The sequence below is a fragment of the Myxocyprinus asiaticus genome, chromosome 15, assembly GCF_019703515.2.
Source record: "Myxocyprinus asiaticus isolate MX2 ecotype Aquarium Trade chromosome 15, UBuf_Myxa_2, whole genome shotgun sequence".
Classification (NCBI taxonomy): domain Eukaryota; kingdom Metazoa; phylum Chordata; class Actinopteri; order Cypriniformes; family Catostomidae; genus Myxocyprinus; species Myxocyprinus asiaticus.
The window spans coordinates 34,482,217-34,503,607 of NC_059358.1; the positions used below are offsets into that span (position 1 = coordinate 34,482,217).

General features: G+C 36.7%; 2 protein-coding genes across 6 annotated transcripts in view; both read left to right on the top strand.

Annotated features, from left to right (window-relative positions):
- The window catches only part of LOC127452486 (syndecan-2-B-like), a 662,603-nt gene extending 649,809 nt beyond the window's left edge, over window positions 1–12,794 (top strand). Inside the window, exon 6 of the transcript XR_007899274.1 lies at window positions 12,784–12,794. The gene's annotated coding sequence lies outside the window, so the exon portion shown is untranslated. The remainder of the gene's footprint in view (window positions 1–12,783) is intronic.
- Window positions 1–21,391, top strand: part of LOC127452480 (trafficking kinesin-binding protein 1-like) — a 76,573-nt gene that overhangs the window by 19,877 nt on the left and 35,305 nt on the right. For 2 of the 5 annotated variants that reach the window (XM_051717931.1, XM_051717936.1), the window contains exons 1-2: window positions 2,047–2,151; window positions 7,404–7,598. In XM_051717931.1, coding sequence (XP_051573891.1) covers window positions 2,148–2,151; window positions 7,404–7,598 — 199 coding nt within the window. In that variant the 5' untranslated portion in view covers window positions 2,047–2,147. Of the gene's footprint in view, window positions 1–2,046; window positions 2,152–7,403; window positions 7,599–10,057; window positions 10,328–19,348; window positions 19,580–21,391 lie in introns of those variants that run through there. The other 3 variants (XM_051717934.1, XM_051717933.1, XM_051717932.1) reach the window with 3 other exon arrangements.

Here is a 21,391-nt window from a genome sequence, read left to right on the forward strand (position 1 = left end):
TCCTTGGTCTATATATATGGATTGAAATGTAACACAGTTCAATTCAGCATATCAACTACAATATTAATACAAATTATTTTTGCAGTAAACAATTTTTATCATATGCATTTTATGCACCAAACACTATATTGAAATTTAAAAAAGGGAAATTGTAAAACTTTTTTCGTTGGGTCTCAGGAACTTATGATATGATGACATTATCATAGCTTGTAATGTAAAATAATGAGATCTTTAGGCTGCATACATGAAAATACACAGAAATATTAGTTCACACTTTAAATATATCTTATAAAAAGTATGTCAGAGTTTTCAAAGCTCTTTGATTTTTTTTTTTTTTTTTTTTTTTTTTTTGTAGTGGGTATGAATGGAATGGAATTGTGATTAAGAGATATACCTCAAAAGCCTGTTGTATCATATTTGATACATATGAATTTCAACATGCTTTTTCACTAAATAATATACAACATTTTAACCAAGCATAAGTTGCTTTTCAGCAAATACTCATTTTAAAATATCAGTAACAATGTAATCATTACTGTCACTATTATTTTATTAAAATAAGCTGTCATTTATCCCAACACAAGAGTTATTTTTCACACAAGTCCGCCGCCATTTTAAATAGATCGATATAACATTGCAACATTTTTTGAGATATTGGCAATAAGGACACTGCAGAGTTCTACTGTCTCAAACAAAAGAGACAGTTTGATAGTGCTGCTCTTGACCTATAGTGAGATGATGTCACGACATCACTCTTCATTTCAGAAGCTGTCTCCTGTCTCAGCAATCTGATCGGCTTTTTGCCTAAGAAAAAAGTTACAGCACTCGTCTCTCCATATGTTGAGATGCACGTATGAATTTTTCACATGTTACTGCTGACTCATGAAAATAAATGAAGTAGAATGTAGGTATTAATCATCAGGTGCAGACTCAAGACTGTTTTCAGTTAATAGACCATTGTATGCACTTAATTGACTTAAATTGATGCACAAATTCTATTTTGACTGTTCATCTGCATTGGATTGTTGCTGTAGTCTTTACAGGTAAAATAGCTATTTAAAGCAATTACATTGGCTTTACAGGTGTGTAGGCAAGTAAGATAATAAGGCAGTAGGTAATTCCTTTTATAGGTACAGTAATTTGCTTGATGGGTGGTGTCCTCTATCAGATACAGTCCTAAACCTCATGCTTACCATCTGTTGAACATGTCAGTCCTAAAGATGTAACAAAACCACTTTAAGTTGCTCTGGATGAGATTTTTTGCAAAGTGCCTGAAAAAATATACAGTTAAACTAGACATGTAAAGTTAAGCTTGGCTTTAAAAAGGCCTTGTCTGAAAGATTACACAAAAAATTAGATAGATAGATTGATAGATGCATGCATGCGTGTCTTCAGCTCTCTGATCCTTTGATGTGTAAAAGCTTGTAGCTGAAAGTTTCACCCTGTTCTGAACTCCAGCTCAAGTCAAACAAAAAACAAAACAAAACAACAAAAAAACTTACAGCACCTTTCCCTTACATTCATATAGATTTGAACCTAAAATCTTGATGTTTTTTTTTAAAAGAAGTCCATAGACGTGTTATTCTTCATTTAACCATTTGGCAAATATGCGTTATCACATTTAAGATATTTTATGTACTGCATGTATTCATGCATGTATCATTGTTAGGACAACTGGGATGCTTCTCTCTCTCTCATACACATACTCACACACTGAGCAGCTGTTAAACTACTAGATTTATCTCTGAACCAGTTCCCCTGAGGCTGTCTAACTTCCTGCCTAACACACGCCCCCATTAACTCAACGCCCCTGATCTCCATTCCGCTATTTGCAAAGCACTGTAAGTCACATGTGTTTTTCTATGAAGCGAGAAAACTGATCCTAGGTCAGAAGGACTGGAACAATGAAGCCGGCCGGCCTGATAGCAATTCAGTCTATGTTTAGTGAGGGGCCATGTGACTGGTGCCATCAGCATGTCAGACATGGCTGGGCTGTGTCCGCATTTGCTCGCTCACTCCTCCCTCATCTTTTCACTCTCCCTCTCTTCCTCCCATGATCCCTCGTTCTCTCAACACCGTGTCTGATCCTGAAGGAGTGGAAAATGTAAGTTGGGAAGAGAGGACACAGGGCCCGTGGCTTTAGCACCATGAGTGAGTACTGCCATTCTTTATTTTGTTCGACATTTGCTGGACTTTCTGAGATGACTTCTTGACGGTGTCCAACTGTAGGCCCAGATTTTGTACAGATGACCTTCGGTGTTTCAGAGTTAAGGCCAAGTTGTTTGTCATTAGGGTTCATTGCACTGAGAGTACTGCCTCGTAAAAAGGTTTGTCTAGAACATGTTGTACATCTTTTTTTTTCTTTCTTTGTCTTCTTTTTTTTTTTTTACCTGAACTTTGTTTGTTGCAGTCTTGTTTGATGAGTAATTGGAAATATTAAGTCATTTTCTATATGCTATTGTTCATTTTTAGTTTTTTTTTTTTTTTTTTTTAATTTAGTTTTTTTTTTTAAAGACTTTTAGTCTCCATTTAAGTAAACTTTGCTGGCACATACAGTGGCACTAAAAGTATTTGGACACTTCAGCCACACTTTACAATGTATTAATGTCTTTGCATTATATAATAAAATATCCATCCAAGTGCCATTTATTTTAAAGAAATAAAGACTTTTCAAGCAAAATATTTAACAAAAATAAGTTTTTTTTTTATTTTTTATTTATTTTATTTTTTTATGATAAAACGTTAGATATTATTTTTGCAGAATTAAGACAAAGTATTTTCACACAGGGTTGTAAAACATTAGTGGAACAGGGTTAACGTGATGAACTACACCTGTGGATATTCTGCTAGGACACGTGTGTGAACTTGAGGGCAGCTGACTTCCACTAGAAATGACCTGGGGACCAGTTGGTTAAAAGTAAAACTATCTAAGAAAAGTGAAGTATATTCTGAGAAATATGTGTGTGAAATTTAGTATCTAAAGCAATGACATTCAGGCATTTTTAAGTGTCCAAAAGTGTGCACTGCACATAGAAATACTTGGTAAATGTAGTGGTAAACCTGTGAATTGCTTTTCTTCTGCTATTTTGCTTATTGTTGTCTTTTGATCAAATTGCACATTGATGCAAAATAAGTAACTAGAGCATAAAGACTGTACAGAAAGTGTGTCAGTGAGTGTTTACATGCAAGTTCTTCTTCTGACAACGTATGTGATCATGCAAATGCATTAAATGGCTTTCCTTTATCGGTGTAAGGTCATAAATAGGGCTGGGTATTGAAACAGATTTGATTCCGATTCACAAGCTCTCGGTTCAATTCGATCCAAATTTGATTTGACTCTATGTGTATATTTCAGATATAATGTCTCTTTTGTTTACATACGAAAGAAATTCTCTCTCAGCTAATGCTGTAAATTATACAGGTGACCTTCTAACAAGGTACATAATGAAAATAAAAATTTTACTCTGTATATTTTATTAGTTTTTTTTTAGTTTTTTTTAGTTTTTTTTTACTCTAAAGAACAGAAAGGGTATTAAAAGAGACATTATTCAATGATTAATGGACTGCGTGGATCTCATTTTTTCTTGTCTACCAGACTGTGGCTAATGCGAGTGATTTCATCTCATTATAGTAAAGGGTTCCACATAGAGTAAAAGATCGATCTTGGGATTTAAGTCAGTTAGTCAATGTATGCAAGTGATGTGCGCATGCCTCTTTACGGTTTGACATAAGAAGCAGTGAATAACACGATTATTCAAATCTCATTTAAACACGTTTTTTATTTTTTATTTTTTAAATGGGTGTTACTTCTGTATTGGATAAGGCTTGTGTTCAGAGTGGAACAGGATGTTTAATCAGACTGATCTCACGGTGAAATCGGTTAAAATACGTTGACTTTTTATTAGCTAAAATCGGTCTGTGCTTACTGAAATTTGAAACACTGCCCCCAGTGGCTAAAGTGGTAAGTGTCGTTGGGTGTATTGGCACGTGTGAGCTCTATTTTCTGGGTTTTATATCCACGGGGGAGGGGCAAAGATTTGTTTTCAGCTGTACAGGCTGTAATACAGTGAAGAGAAATGCATATTTTATAAGCATAACCATCAGTGGAGTAAAAATGTAATGTCAGAGGAAAAAATGCAGCCTCCGAGTCGCACTTGTCACTGATTATGCGAACGTGATTACTTCCTGGTTTCAATGTGGTATCCGAACCTGGATCTCCCACGCTGCTGACACATCACGCACATTCCAGTCTCGCCACAGGGGAAGGTAAACACAATGGAGCCAATGTAAAAATGTCTGATATGAGACACCGCTTGTCAGTAAGTCAGCACATTGTGGCCAATCCTAGGGTACCGGAATTATCAGAAACAACATGCCGACCTCCCGTGTGATCATGTTGCTTTAATGGTTAAGGAGACTGGAAGGACAACAGGATTCAGTCAGTAGTACTCTAGCATTTACACCTAAAAATACAAGCCTGAAATAATCACTGGTCAGTTAGCACACATGCACACATACTCATACACACACTTTCCAGGGCACACTGACCCCATATTTTAACACGGGCACACACGTTGCTATCTCCTGGTGACAAAAGAGCAGACTTATTTTGGTTGTTGCTTGTCAGAAGTTTTAAAACGTACATTTTATGTGATTAAGTTTGTGAGTTTGGTGTTCTGCATGTGATCTATGCACAGTAATGCATGAGTAGAGTGTGATTGTATGTTTTCAGCAGAGAGTCTGACAGGTCCTGAACTGTTCTGAGTGTTTTTGTATTTGTCTGTTAACTCTAGACAAACAAATGTACAAGCCTTTGGTCAACTTTTTTAAACAAACAAAACCTTCACCCCTTACCTGTATATGAAGACCACTTACACACTTCAGAGATTTTCTTTAGGACGGAAATCCAGTTCCTCATCAGTCTGAAAACATGTGGAACTATTTCGGCATGTTTAGTCACCAGTGGCAGATATATTGTGTTTATGTGTCATTCTGTATAACACAGAGTAAGTTTTCTATCTCTGTGGACACTGTGGCTAGTGAAACAACACAGGGGTGAAAAGCTCACTCTTTCTCTCTCTGCTGACAGTCAGTGGTTTATTCTATGTGGAATTACTGCTGGAATGGGGTTGCATTGTTTCAGTGCACTCTTAGTAATGTACCCACAAGGCTAGTTCCATTCTAGAGGTTGAACCCCCTGTGCTCAGTTAAAAACAAGCATGCGGCCTCCCTCATCACACATGCAGGTTGAGTTTCTGATATGCCACATTTTTGAGTCTTGCGGTTTTGCTGGGAAGCTATTTAATTGTTACTGTACAGAAGAGAGCTGTTCAGTGTGTTATAATGGCACATGTGGTTTGGAAAACGGGATGGTTGTCTGAAGGAGGAGAGCAAACAGTGTGGAACAACAGCATGCTGCCTGAAGGGAGGATCATGGGGCATATTAGATTTAGGAGTGCTGCTTGGTAATTTGCTATAACGTGATGGTGCAGCGTTTTGTGCTTGAATCTATTTTAGAAATTTAATTATAAAATTATTGCTGACTCTTAGTATTTTCCATCACCCTTTTGTGTCAAAGCACAAATGATTTTGTATGTTGTTCTAGCCAGTATTTAAAAGATTACCATTTATTTTGGGAATTATAAGCTCTGTTTTAACGGTGATTATCTTTTGGAGACACATGCATGTTTTGTTTTTGTTTTTTTTGGTTTTTTTTTTCAGGCCACTAGAGGTCAGCCTAGACTCATGGCTAATGTACAGTACAGTATATGGGTAGATGACAAGGTTTTTTTTTTTTTTTTTTTCAACATCAAGATTTTAGGTTTAAATGAAATGTATAATGGAAGCAGCCTATATTTTTCGGTGCTTTAGTTTTTCACCTTTTATCTTTTCTGAGGCTTCACCTTACTTCGGTACTGCTTTGGTGTGACAAATTATTTTTTTTAAATTATGAGGTCAGCATGTAATATAAATAAACAAGAATTAGAAAATGTTGCTTATAAATGAAGTATAGCTTGTCATACAGCAGGACACTGCTGGCACTGTTTGAAATGTCATGTCAATCACTCATATTTAGGTGCTTGTTTTCAGGGCTTGATGTTAACTTTTTGGCTCACCGGCCACTGGTGGCTAGTGGTGTTCCAAAGTCACTATCCACCCAGCATTTTCACTAGCCAAAATCCCCGCCCCACAAAACGTGATAAAAGTAACTGTAGACTGTAACTGCATGTGTTTGTTTGGACATTTTATTTGAACAAGAATGATAAGAGTTTAGCAGGACACAGGTCTAATGATTTAAGTCATCTCTTAGGGTGGGTTGCACCAATAAGGATTAAATTAAGCAGCGTTTAGAGCTAATCCAAGTTGTTGATCCAAGTTTTGTTTTAATTTGAGATGTGTTGCACCACTTAATTATAAATACGGTTTAACAAATCAAAGATTAAACTTTTAACCCATGATTTAAATGTTTACCTGCAATTCATTTTGTCCACCATGATGGATTCTGAACTTAGCTGTAAATCGTTAGCACACAGGGCAGGTCAAGGAGGTTAAGAAAATGTTGCAGCAGCATGTGCAGTGCCACAAGCTTTAAAATATGGCATTGTAATTTAAGAAAAAAGAACCACACGGGTCTCGGAACAACCGCCTCCCCTTGTCAGCGACACTACTGTGGCCAGAAATGAACAGCCCAGGCTGCCGACTGAAACGAGTATAAGAGAGGAGGGGAGCAATAACGATCACCTGTCGCTTGTAACCGTTCTCGTTAAATGCCGAAATTAAACGGCACATCCACTGTTCGTTTGCCTAGTCATTCATGTTTAATTGTAGGTCCAATTTTTATTTAAACCACCTCAGCTGCAAGTTTAAAGTTAATCCCTAACTGAGATTTAAATAAGAGTTTAAAGTATTGGAGTAACAGGATTAATGTCAGATTTACTGTAAAATATAAATAAGGATCAAATTGATGGTTAAAATGTAACCTTGATTATTTTTAAAGAAGGTTTGGTGCAACAAAATTATCAGATAAACCTTGATTTAATCTAAATTTAAGATTCATCCTTGTTGGTGCAAACCACCCTTAGAATATCTGAAGGCAAACATGACCAGTTAGAACAGAGTAGGATAGAACTGGAAAAAAATAATTTGTCCATTGCTAATGCAGCGTGCAAAATGTGGCCGATCCAAGTGTACTGGAACTCTCTGAAAGAACATGCCGACTTTCCATGTGATCATCTTACGTGAAACCCATGTGATCTACCACCTGATCCAGTAGGAAAGTCTACTAACAACCAACAGTACAGTAGTTTTAATCACTGTCAGTGTGAACACCCCTTTATTTACAGTAAATAGGATCAGTTTTTATATTTTGATGACTTACACCTTTTTTTCTATTCTTCTGTCAGATGTGTGTAACAGCACTGATCTTCCTGAGGTGGAAATCATCAGTTTGCTTGAGGAACAGTTGCCTCACTATAAGCTGAGAGCTGACACTATATACGGCTATGACCACGACGACTGGCTCCACACGCCTCTCATCCCACCCGACGTCAACCTCGACCTGACCACTGAACAGATTGAGGAGACCCTCAAATATTTCCGTAAGGACACGTGCTCTTGTTCCTCTGTGTTTGTCCACTGTTTTGTCCTTGCAGTCTTATCTGCTGCTTAATCTTACTCTCTCTCTCTGTCACTCATGAATTAAATTCTCTAGGCCCTTGATCGATCGGTGTTGCATGTGCAACGATATGTTGCACATGCAACACATTTATGCATACACTCACACATAAACACCATTCATGCATGCTTGTACAGAAACATTACCAGTTAGCATAATGTTTTGGGATGTGTGCATGTTAAACTGGGATAGGAGAAGGTATTTTAACATAAAAAAAAAAAAATGACGCTTACTCTAAATAACTTTTAATGGAATGTCATTAAATGTTTCTAAGCTGCAAAAGGTCGTTTTGTTTTCAAGCTTGATTCTATAATTGCTTGTTGGCTATTTTGTTTATGTATGTACAGTCATTGCTCTTAATTATTGAGTTATATCTCGGTTATTACATGTACAGTTTGTGTCATGTGACAGCTGTGCTTACTGTAGTTGCCACAGCAAACACTCACACTGGGTCTCTTGTGTATTGTCATTGGCTGACCCCCCGTTACTCAGAGCAACATTGTCTTGTATAAGCAGCTGATTGGTCTGTGAGAACATGCTTTATCAGTCCTATTGCCATGACTTGTCCGTCAGTTTAAGATTGAACATTGAGGTCAACACCATTTGACCACATTCAAAACATTGTTTCATTCAATATTTAACAGACAGATCTGCAGTCAATTGAATATGCTTCTGAACAATTAAACACTACATTGAAATGAAAACACATTAGACTAACATTAGAGGTCATGTGTTGGTCTAGAAAAAATAAAAAATTAATTAAAGGAATATTCTACATTCAATACAATTTAAGCTCAATCAGCAGCATTTGTGGCATAATGTTGATGACCAGAAAAATGTGTTTCTGCTCGTCCCTCCTTTTCTTTAAAAAAAAGCACAAATTTTGAGGCACTTACAATGGAAATAAATGAGGCCACAAGACGTAAATAATATGTGTATTAACCTGATTTTTGTGCGATAAAATCGCTTACTAACCTTTTATGTGTAAAGTGTAAAATTGTATCTAATTTTACACCTTTGTTGCCATGACAGTGTAACACAGTAAGACTTAATCCCTAAAATGACTGGTAAAATGACAAAAAACTTTACAGCTCAAATAATACATGATTTTTAACAGAAGAATTAATGCAAGTGCTTTTATAAAATTATAAGCTTCACATTTCTGCCTTTAAACCCTCCAAAAATTGGCCCTTATTCACTTCCATTGTAAGTGTCTCAATGTAACTGAGATTTTTGCTTTTTTTTTTTTTTTTGCTCCAGATTTCTCTGAAGTCATGCAGTGCTATGTGTTTTGTGATCACTTGATTAAAAATTCCTATTTTGTCAGCTTATGCGTATAAAGCATTTTTAAACCGTTTATTCATCACAGTTAAATTTGTGCTTATTTTGTTTTATTTTAGTTACTCTGTGTTGATTAGACAGTTTGCTATTTATAATTAAACTTGAGGAAATCAGGTATTGTAAGCATGATTTTTCCCATTCGTTTCATCTCATCATTCCTCATGTCACATAACTCTAAACCCATTGCTCAGCCAGCATGATGTCATCAGTACGAGCCCACTGCCAGCGAGCAGATGAGGTGGCAACTGAAAAGTCATCCCCATTAGCCAGACCCTGGCACAGGAAAATGACATCAAGGCTGAGCTTTCAATTGGATGATTTATTCTTCAATTCTGTAAGAGACTTTCATTGTTCAGTCGAGTGGATTTACAAATTCTGTTAGATGAAATAGATATCTGGAATGATGATGTTTTTTTGTTTTGGATTTATTAACTAGAATGCTTTTGTAGAGAGAATAAAAAAGCAAAATTATTTGTCCAGGGTTTCTGTTAGTGACTGATTGAAAATCCAGTTCATAAAGAAGCCCATCTCTGCTTTACAGTCGCCATTGCAGATTAAGTGTGCCTCCTTATTTCTGTAGCTGTGCTTGGCACAATGGACTGCAGAGAGACAGCTGCTGCTTTTGGCAGCCAGACAGCATCAGAACACCTGCCATCACTTGTACTGTCCGCTTATACATCAGATAATGATTCCATGCATGAATCACTGCTAAACATACTGCTAGACATGTGGTAGCAAACATCCATAGAATAGGGTAGGAGAGAAAAACAGAGAGAAAGTTAAGCAACCGAGCACATGCAGAAACATGCAGACGCCAACACAGTCAGGAGTCAGAGCCAGTTGCTATGACAACCCCTCTAGAGGGAGGCACTGTGGAAACGGAGAGATGAGGAGACTGGGGCGGGCTGTGACGAATGTTTAGATCAGCTCTGATGAAGTGCATTCTGATTGGTTGGCTCCTAGTGAAGGCTCCACCCCCTGGAGTGTGATACAACCTTGACTCTAGCAGAACAGTTTCAGCAACCTTTCTGCGCAACACTGTTGGCTTTTAGGGCCACTGCATCTTTGTCTCTTATTCTCTGACCTTGTGTGTATGGGATTCTGCCCTGTGACTGGAGTTAGTGGCAGATCAGTAGATCAGGCTGCCGAGAGGCTGGAAGAATGGGCGGCCATAGAGATAGATGTATGTGTGTAACCTCTGATGCCGGACAGGAGAGGCTGCAGCTCACAGCCGAAGGAGACTGAGCATGCAGAGGTTTGTGGAGGCAGATTATTATGAGCTGGACTGGTACTATGAAGAGTGCACTGACGGTAAGACCGAAAACCTTGTCGGTTGCCAGTAAAGGGGGAGAGAGGGGGTGGAGTGGTGAAAAGATTTCCCATGAGATTTAAACACTTCTGGAGAGTTGGTTAGTAACAGGCTGCCAGGGGTAGATCGCAAGAATGTTAAAGTATGATGATAAGAATAGATTTGGAATAAAGCAATGAATGACAGAGGTTAGGAGACTCAATCATCTCTGGAAGAGTGACTGAGATTAGCTGGCCTCTCAGCCCCTGTGTTGCATCAGACTCAGCACCATTTTACCTTACATCAGATGCTCATACTTTATAATAACTTTCATTAAAGGGATAGTTCATCCAAAAATTACAATTCTGTCACTCAAATGAGCAACCCTCATTGTTCCAAACCCATATGACTTTCTTCCATTGAGCGCAAAAGGAGATTTTAGGCAGAACGATAGCCTCAGTCACCATTCACTTTCATTGTCTGGAAGACAAAAAAAGATGCAATGTAAGTGAATGGTGACTGAGGCTATCATTCTGCCTAAAATCTCCTTTTGTGCTCCACAAAAGAAAAAAGTTTAGTCTGCTTGTCTGCTAAATTAATAGATATAAATGTCATATGGGTTTGGCAGAAAATGAGGATGTGTAAATTAGGTCATAATTTTATTTTATTGTATTTATTGTTATTATTATTTTTGGTGATCTGTCTCTTTCATAAGTCATAAACATTCTTTATATAATGCTTACTTTATATAATGCTTACAGTAGTTTATGTACATTTCAGTATACAAAAGTTTGTTTTTACATTGAAAATCTGGGGTATAATAAACAAACAGAATATTTTAAGATTAAAAAAATAAAAAAATAAAAGTAATAATGTAAAATCTTAAGGAAATATTTAAGATTCTGCACTATTTTAAGGTCACTAATAAGCAAATTTGTGACACTAACCATGTTAACTCTCTAATTGACCATGATGCTTTTTAAAACATTCTCAAATAATTCTGGATAATATGGATCATCAGGTTTTGCACAAATATGGATGCTGTCATTCCAGCAAAAGTGGGACATACCAAATAGTAAGATATTCTTAAAATCATGTACATTTTTTCAATTCAACTTAAAAAAAAATGTGCAAAATAGAAGCATTTTCACAAATATACTCAGCCTTTTAAACAACACTTTAAACAAATCAAGGTTTTGTGACATTTCTGACTATTTGAATGTACATAAATGAAGGATCTGAATTACATATGATGTAATATTTGTAGTGTTATTAATGAAAGTTATTACAAATTCTGATACCTCAGCCCAATAACCATGAATTAATTCACACATGTAACGACCTGGAATAGAAGAGAGCCATTCTGCATTACAAATTAGACTTTTACTCGTTACTTTTTTGTATTGAAAGAGTGACTGTCTGTTTTCAGATTTCAATCACATTCATATTCCAGTAAATTATGTCAGAATAGCCATATATCAAATCCCATCTCACTATCATGGGCCTCTTTTGAAACCAGCTTGTATGTATATCATTGGGCATTTTTTTTTTTTTTTTTTTTTTTTTTAACAGAACAGCAGTGAAAGTATTGAATCCGACCTGAGCACAGCATTTAGTCATGCTCTGCTTGTTAATTCAGTGTATGAACTGTCTCAAACCCTACATCTCACTGTGATGTGATGCATGCTCATGTGTTGACATTACGGAGTCATGCATCCAAGCTGTTTCACAAGCAGTAGGTTATATCTGATCTGATCTGTGCCTGCTGGATGTTTAATTGGGCAATGATGGCTGATCACTGCAGTGTCCTTCCTTATAATACTGCACCTTTGAATTGGTCATGATATGTAACCCTGTACTGCACTGTTTAATTCCCAGTGTTTTACTGCATTGTTTTGATTCCTGTGTGTTGCGCAAGCTCAGGTGACAAGTTATTTAATAGTTAGCATATGCTATGTATTTATTACACAGCTCTCTGGAATACTTGATTCTGTTTGGTCAATCACGGCATTCTGCGGTTAAATATCTCAGGCAATCGATTTCCTATGTACTGTAATTGCTAGTTTAATGTCTGTCATGTCACTCTGTGGTCTCTTTCTTCTCACATCATAATTAATTTTCACTCTGATATCCATTTATTTCTTTATTTATTTGGAAAGTAGTTGTGTAATAAGCGGAATAATATTCAGTCAGCCGGTCATCGTGAAAAATAAACTCATTCAGAGTCATAAAAGGCACCTCTGTTTTACATCAGGGCCCAAGATGTTGTATGCAGGTAATGGCTCATTGACCAGATATGAATTGATAGTGCTGGTCAAAATGTCTGTCAGAATGGCATTTACCCCAGATGACTGATGTTTTGTTGTACCAAACAAACTTCTTCAGAATCAGAAGAATCAGAATCAGAATGAGCTTTATTGCCAAGTATGCTTACACATACAAGGGATTTGTCTTGGTGACAGGTGACTTGGTGACATCATAACACCTTGACATCCCATCATCCCTTAAACTGGTCCAAAGCATCACTCATGGATCATTTCCAAAGAACAGATATTTTTGGTTGATTCTCAGTGTATGTAGTAATGTGATATGTTTGTGCTGTACTGTACAGATGTTATACTATTCAGGCTCTGTCCATCAGGACTGTACCCTATTTGTTGACCCACATTCTCAGTTTCTGTCTCTTTGCTGCACAGAATATTGATTACTTCTGTTGGGGGAGCGGCATTCAGCGCACACACATACACAGGCACACATGTTGACTTGGCTGTCCAATGGGGATTTAGCAAAGACTCCTATTGCTTTCATATAAATCTAACTATACATACGATAGTCTAACTCTAAGTCTAAAAGAAAACTTTTTGTACACTTTTAGAATAATAAATAAAAACAGTATTTGCTTCACTTCTGATTTTCTTTTTTTTTCTTTTTTTTTTTTCTTTTTTTTTCATTTGAGGACATCCCAAGAGCATGTTCCCCAAATGGAGTTTTTATCAGTTTTTGCTCTCTCTTTTGGGGACAAGTTTGTCCCAAACTATAGCTAAGTACATACACACAAAAATCTGTCATTCTCTTTCATTACCGTTCAGTCTCTTTTGCATTTCCCCACTCCCATTCTCACTTTCTCCTCCTACCACCAATTTTTCCCAGCCTTCCTCTTCACCCCCCCCCCCCTCCTCCTCTTGCCCTGTCCTCCCTCTTTCTTGCTTGTCTTTTTCTGCCTGTCTCTTCTTACTTTTCCATTTTCCTCTTTCAATGGAGCTGCAGCACAAAGACTCGGCTATAAATTCACATGCAAGAGAAACCCGCCCCCTTCTCGGCCACAGCCATTGTGCTGTCCCATTCCTGCACAGTTGCTATTGTGTTTCCATAGGAATGAAGGCGTTCAGCAAACCACATAAACAGGAAGTTCTACTGCACACAACAATGCAAATTGTGTTGCCATTATAAGCAACTTGTATTCTGTCAGTCTGAGGAGGAAAACTGAGTGATAGCACAACAATCCCAAGCGTGTTGTACTGTCCTTGTATATTAATGTGACAGCGTTTGAACAGGCAGAGTTGTACAAGTTAGGGTGTTATCAAACATCTCCTTTCTTTATATTATGATCTTATGCAAGGCAGTGTTATTATAGTTAACGAAAACGAAAACTAAAATAATTTTCGTTAACTAAATTCCTATGGAAAAAAATTCAAATTATTGGAAAAAAATGAAACTAAACTAAAATACATTTTCATAACTACAAAACTAAGTGCAATAAAATAAAAATGATCTTGAATTCATTTTAGTTTTAGTTTTTGATATACTAGGGTGAATATGAGCAAAGTGGGACACTACTGGAAATGTTACTATTTTTGACACTTTGAATTATGATCCAAACGCCACATAACCTAACATTATACCTTTGAAGAAAGCTTAGGATGTCTTCTACTTTAGTCAAAAGCAAAAATGAAGAAGTTTTCAAAATTGGGAAGTAGAACCTTTGAATACCCTCTTTTAATCAAATCCCTGATTTTTTTTAACGCAGTACTGGTAAAGTGGGACAGAGGAAAAAATGTTATCTAGGAAATATCTACAAAGTATTTGGAATTAATTTTTATATTTTCTTATACACTTTCGTATCATAACATTAAGTCAACTTTGACTTTTTTATAACCTTAACAAGATTTACCTCAAATTTCTGTCATTTTCTTTACCATTGCTTTTTCCACCAGTGGTCATGAAATGAGCTCTGCCACACATCCAAAAGTAAAATCATCAATTTAAAACCTCAAAAATGTTAAAGGAATAGTTGACCCAAAAATGAACAGTCTCTTATCATTTATTCACCCTCATGCCATTCCAGATGTGTATGACTTTCTTTCTTCTGCTGAACACAAATGAAGATTTTATGAAGAATATTTCGCCTCTGAAGGTCCATACAACACAAGTCAACAGAGCCAAAACCTTGACGCTCCAAAAAGCACATAAAGGCAGGATAAAAGGAATCCATGAGTGGTTTAAACCATGTCTTCTGAAGTGATCTAATCTGTTTTGGGTGAGAACAGGCCAAAATATAACTCATTTTTCACTGTACATCTTGCAGTTGCAGTCTACAGGAACAATCATGATTTCAAGCTCGATTACAATTACTAGTACATTTCACAGTGTGCTAGATGGTGCTGGGAAATATAATTGAGCTTGAAATCATGATTGCCAAGGAGACTGCTGATGTCAAGATTTACAGTAAAAAGGACTTAAATATTGATCTGTTTCTCACTCACACCTATCACACTGTATCCACTGGAGTCATATGCATTACTTTCATGCCACTTTTATGTGCTTTTTGGAGCTTCAAAGTTTTGGCCCCTATTGACTTGCATTGTATGGACCTACAGAGCTGAAATATTCTTCTAAAGATCTTTGTGTTCAGCAGAACACATCTGGGATGGCATATGTGTGAGTAAATTAGAATTTTCATTTTTGGGTGATTTATTCCTTTAATTGTGTACTCTCTAAAGATTAGTTTAGTAAAGATTAATAATAATTTAAGGAAATACATATGGATACACTGTGGATCAAGCTTAAATGTCCTTTGTCACTTGTCACTTGTGTATATGTTTTATAATATACACACACACACACACACACACACACACACACACACTGTTGATGTCAGAAGTTTACATACACCTTAGCCAAATACATTTAAACTCAGAAAACATTTCCTGTCTTTGGTCAGTTAGGATCACTACTTTATTATAAGAATGTGAAATGTCAGAATAATAGTAGAGAGAATGATTTATTGAATGATCAGAAGTTTACATACACTTTATTAGTATTTGGTAGCATTGCTTTTAAATTGTTTAACTTGGGTCAAACATTTTGGGTTGCCTTCCACAAGCTTCTCACAATAAGTTGCTGGAATTTTGGCCCATTCCTCCAGACAGAACTGGTGTAACTGAGTCAGGTTTGTAGGCCTCCTTGCTCGCACACACTTTTTCAGTTCTGCCCACAAATTTTCTATCGGATTGAGATCAGAGCTTTGTGATGGCCACTCCAATACCTTGACTTTGTTGTTCTTAAGCCATTTTGCCACAACTTTGGAGGTATGCTTGGGGTCATTGTCCATTTGGAAGACCCATTTGCGACCGAGCTTTAACTTCCTGGCTGATGTCTTGAGATGTTGCTTCAATATATCCACATAATTTTCCTTCCTCATGATGCCATCTATTTTGTGAAGTGCACCATATATACATAAGAAAATAATAATAGTACTATATTTAAGCAATATCACACGAGCAAGAGTGCAATACGGCCCTACATCAGCAGGTAATCACAGCAGTGCTGATTTAGCATGATTTCAAGTGTGATATTGCTTATATACAACAGTTCAATGAACAAGTACATTTTAAAAAATTAGGAAAAACTGAGTATGATCATAAAAACTCATTTGTGCGTGGAACTACATTCTTACGCGACGGATCAGAATCTGCCGTTGCGGGTTCAAAACAAATGATGCATCCAAACCTCCGTTTGTAATTAAAAAATTTAACTTCAGAAATAGTATCAGGGCTTACACTGTTTCTAACAAGTTATTGGATAAACAAGGATGGATGTGTGTGTGTTTGTGTGTGAGAGAGCGAGAGAGTGTGCGAGAGAGAGAGAGAGAGTGTGTGTGTGTTTGTTGTGTGAGAGAGTGAAAGAGTGTGTGAGAGAGAGAGAGAGAGAGAGTGTGTGTGTTTGTGTGTGAGAGAGCGAGAGAGTGTGTGTGTGTGTTTGTGAGTGAGAGAGAGAGAGAGAGAGAGAGGAGCCTGTGCGATCACCTGTTGCCACTCCCAAGCAGAGATGCTGTCAGCTTTCTGAAAATCAGCATTCTTAGTGGAAAAATAGCCATCCAAGTGGGGGTATTCCTCTCTATTTCACGGTAGCCGGTGCGCAAGAGTCATTCACAGTAGAAACTGCAATGTCCTCTGCCATTTTAAACAGTGTATATCCAATGTGGAAAGTCCGGTAAGAGATAAGCGCCTTGAGTTCTGTAATCAATCAGTCTGTTGTGTCTCTCAGCTGTAATGAGCCGTAATGCTGAAGTTGTTAGTTTAAAGCTGTTTAAAGCGATTTCCTAGCTTTAGTAGTGTAGCAGCGATCACAGAGCTCTGTTGTATGTAAACAGTGGCTGACGCGGATTCACTTCACGTCACCAACTGGCTGATATTACACACAAAAAAAGATCTTTTGCCTCCACCTGCTGGCTAACATATGTAATGTCAAAAAAAGATAAACAGTAGCTCTTAACACATATGCACTGCTCTTACACTTTAGTTTATAATGGCATGAACACAAGCGGAGTAATACACACAGTGAAGCATCCGAGTGCTGATGGTGTCAGACCATCAGTGCTCATGGAACATCTCTCGTCCAATCAGATTCGAGGACCGGAACTAACTGTTGTATATTTTTGTATATCAACATGTACATGCATGGGATTGAAAAGCATATGAGCTAAGATAAAAAGCTGATTCCAGAAGGTATTTGTTTTGCTTTTTTTTTATGTCTTGAGATGTTGCTTCAATATATCCACATAATTTTTCTTCCTCATGATGCCATCTATTTTGTGAAGTGCACCATATTTACATAAGAAAATAATAATAGTACTATATTTTTGTATATCAACATGTACATGCATGGGATTGAAAAGCATATGAGCTAAGATAATAAGCTGATTCCAGAAGGTATTTGTTTATATTTTTTTTTATTTAAAATAAAATCTGATGCCTTTTTTGCAGAAAACGGAATGGTACATTCCACTGACTCACCATGGAAACCGATCAAGGCATGGTTTGACTACACCTGTTAAGTGGGTGGAGTCTGTCAATGTTTCCTGATGAATAGATCTCTCATATTATTGCACAAGGCAAACATTACAGGGCTTTTGTCACAGCAGGGACATTAAAATAAGGAGATAAACAGAATTACATAAGTCAGACCGTAACATGCCTGTCACTAAAAATATCATAAGCATATTTACATTATATTTTACATATAATTCATTCATATATACATTAATTAATATATAAAAGTATAATTAATTTTGGTTAAACTAGTTACCAATTGTACTTAAATAATACAATTACTATTTATTATTGGGAGAATTTCACAAAGCGTGTGGTGAGAAGAATATAATCTCAGAATGCTATTCTGAGATGCGGGTTGGCGCTGTTTTGGCTGCACGAGGGGAACCTACACAATATTAGGCAGGTGGTTTTAATGTTGTGGCTGATCGGTGTGTGTGTGTGTGTGTGTGTGTATATATATATATATATATATATATATATACATACACAGTACTGTGCAAAAGTTTTAGGCACTTGGGAAAAATGTTGCATAGTGAGGATTTCTTCAAAAATAGTGCCATAATTCGTTTTCATTTTTCAATTAACATCATCCAAAGTCTAGTAAACATAAAAAAAGCTAAATCAATATTTGGTGTGACCAACTTTGCCTTCAGAATAGCACCAATTCTCCTAGGTACACCTGGACTCCTGTACACCTGTTTTTCTTGGTTGTTGGCAGATAGGATGTTCCAAGCTTCTTGGAGAATTCGCCACAGTTCTTCTATCTATTTTGTCTCAATTGCTCAATGTTCAGTGGGTGGCAATGTGGGGGCCATGCCATCTGTTGCAGGGCTCCCTATTCTTCTATTCTAATCTTTTCTATTTGCAAAAGTAATGTTTGGGAGTCTAACATTTAAATTTCCAATTGACACACTAAAGCGGAAGATATAAATAACCATCTTAAGACAAACGTTATTGAGGAAACATCTTATGTGGCTAAGACTTTTGCACAGTACTGTGTGTGTGTGTGTGTGTATATATATATATATAATGTGTGTGTGTATATATATATAATTTATTTATTTATTTTTAAATATGACCCATATTAAATTCTCCCAATAATAAATAGTAATTGTATTTTTTAAGTACAATTGGTAACTAGTTTAACCAAAATTAATTATACTTTTATATATTAATTAATGTATATATGAATGAATTATATGTAAAATATAATGTAAATATGCTTATGATATTTTTAGTGACAGGCATGTTACGGTCTGACTTATGTAATTCTGTTTATCTCCTTATTTTAATGTCCCTGCTGTGACAAAAGCCCTGTAATGTTTGCCTTGTGCAATAATATGAGAGATCTATTCATCAGGAAACATTGACAGACTCCGCCCACTTAACAGGTGTAGTCAAACATGCCTTGATCGGTTTCCATGGTGAGTCAGTGGAAAGTACCATTCCGTTTTCTGCAAAAGGGGCGTCAGATTTTATTTTAAATTTAAAAAAAAAAGCAAAACAAATACCTTCTGGAATCAGCTTATTATCTTAGCTCATATGCTTTTCAATCCCATGCATGTACATGTTGATATACAAAAATATAGTACTATTATTATTTTCTTATGTAAAGACACCTCCTCTGCTGTTTCTGAATGGTAGTTTCCGATCACTGAGTCTCAGTATTCAGGTGGATACACTGTCAGTATCTGATCTTTAAGATAGGGTTATATGTCCAGCACAACATCAGTGTCTCACACATGGCTCTGGACCTAAGACAGCTGAGCCTGCCTGGGCATCACTAGTCCAGTGTCAGCATGGCATTGCCTCTTGATCACTCTACTGAGGAGTTCTTTATGTTTGACTCCTCTTCAGAGATACTGGAAATATCTGCCTTGTCTTACTTTAGCTCAAACAATACTGATGATGAAGATGTGGAGGGGTATACGCTGGAGGAAGGTACCGTACCTGTGCCTTTTGACTCTTTGATCTCAATATTTCCCTTTAGTTAAATGTCAGTTTTGGAAATGTCTCAGTAGCTTAATGTCTTTCAATGGCGATTGAGGATCTTATTCAGATAAGTAAATGCTCACACTAAAAACATTTTTGCATTCTTGGCTTGATGACGACATACCCGGTTGGACATTTATAAATATACATCTTGTTGCTCTTTGTCAAAATTTAAATCTCTTTCACATCCTTGTTAGTGTCAAATGGCGAAAGGAAATCATAATTTTGTGAGTTACACAGTTTGAACCATAAAGTTCTGTGAAGTTTTACATTTGAATTTAGCTTTAAATGTTGAGTGAGGACACAGCATTGTTTGGATTTATTATAAATATAAAATGCTCTGGAACAGGGCACAAAGTTGATCATATCAACACTGCATGGCCCATCCTCACATTGCTACATCATGCATACCAGCACGTATGGCAAAAATACAATTGAAATAACTGTCAGACCAATTTGTATGTACTTTTAAATTTAGTTTCTATCTCAACATTTTTTGCTTTTCAGATAATTTTTTTTTTTTAATAAGAACATTCAGGAGTTTAAAAAGTTGGTAATATTTTACTAAAAAGACTGTATGTGTGTGTGTGTGTGTGTGTGTGTGTGTGTGTGTGTGTGTGTGTGTGTGTATATATATATATATATATATATATATATATACACTGCGTAATAAAGGTATTCTTTATGCATTATGCATTCATAATGCGTTAAAATACACAGTATAAACAGTTGTGTGTTGTCGTTAATAATTGTAAAAAGACTTGAACATAAGCACGCACATCCAAAGACAAAAAAGCTCGGTGTGGGTGCCCAACCAAATAGGCAACAGAAAAAAAGAGAAAAAAGTCGGCACACCACAGCTCCAATAATAGAAAAATGTATTATAGTGTTCTCACCTAAGGTGACGTTTCGAGCCCACGGCTCTTCATCAGACAATAAAAACATTTAAAGGTCAGCCCTTATACACCGAGCAGCCATAACATTAAAACCACCTGCCTAATATTGTCTAGGTCCCCCTCGTGCCACCAAAACAGAAATACTCAAACCAGCCCGTCTGGCACCAACAATCATCCATGTGATTATCTAATCAGCCAATCGTGTGGCAGCAGTGCATAAATCCTGCATATATGGGTCAGGAGCTTCAGTTAATGTTCACATCAACCATCAGAATGGGGAAAAATTTTCATCTCAGTGATTTGGACCGTGGCATGATTGCTGGTGGCTGGTTTGAGTAATTCTGTAACTGCTGATCTCCTGGGATTTTCATGCACAACAGTCTCTAGTGTTTACTCCAAATGGTGCCAAAAACAAAAAAACATCCAGTGAGCGGCAGTTCTGTGGACGGAAATGCCTTGTTGATGAGAGAGGTCAACAGAGAATGGCCAGACTGTTCAAACTGACAAAGTCTATGGTAACTCAGATAACCACTCTGTACAATTGTGGTGAGAAGAATAACATCTCGGAAGGCTATTCTGAGATGCGGGATGGCACTGTTTTGGCAGCACGAGGGGGACATAAACAATATTAGGCAGGTGGTTTTAATGTTGTGGCTGATCGGTGTATACCCTAGAACATTCAATCAATATACATCACATGATTTACCAGAGATAAATAAAAGCTGTGATTCCTCAACATGCAAAAAGAGAATAAACAATCAAACTAAATTATAAAAAGGCATACAAGAAAAAAAAGTGTGTGTGTGTGTGTATATATATATATATATATATAACTCAGCAAAAAAATAAATGTCCTCACTTTCAA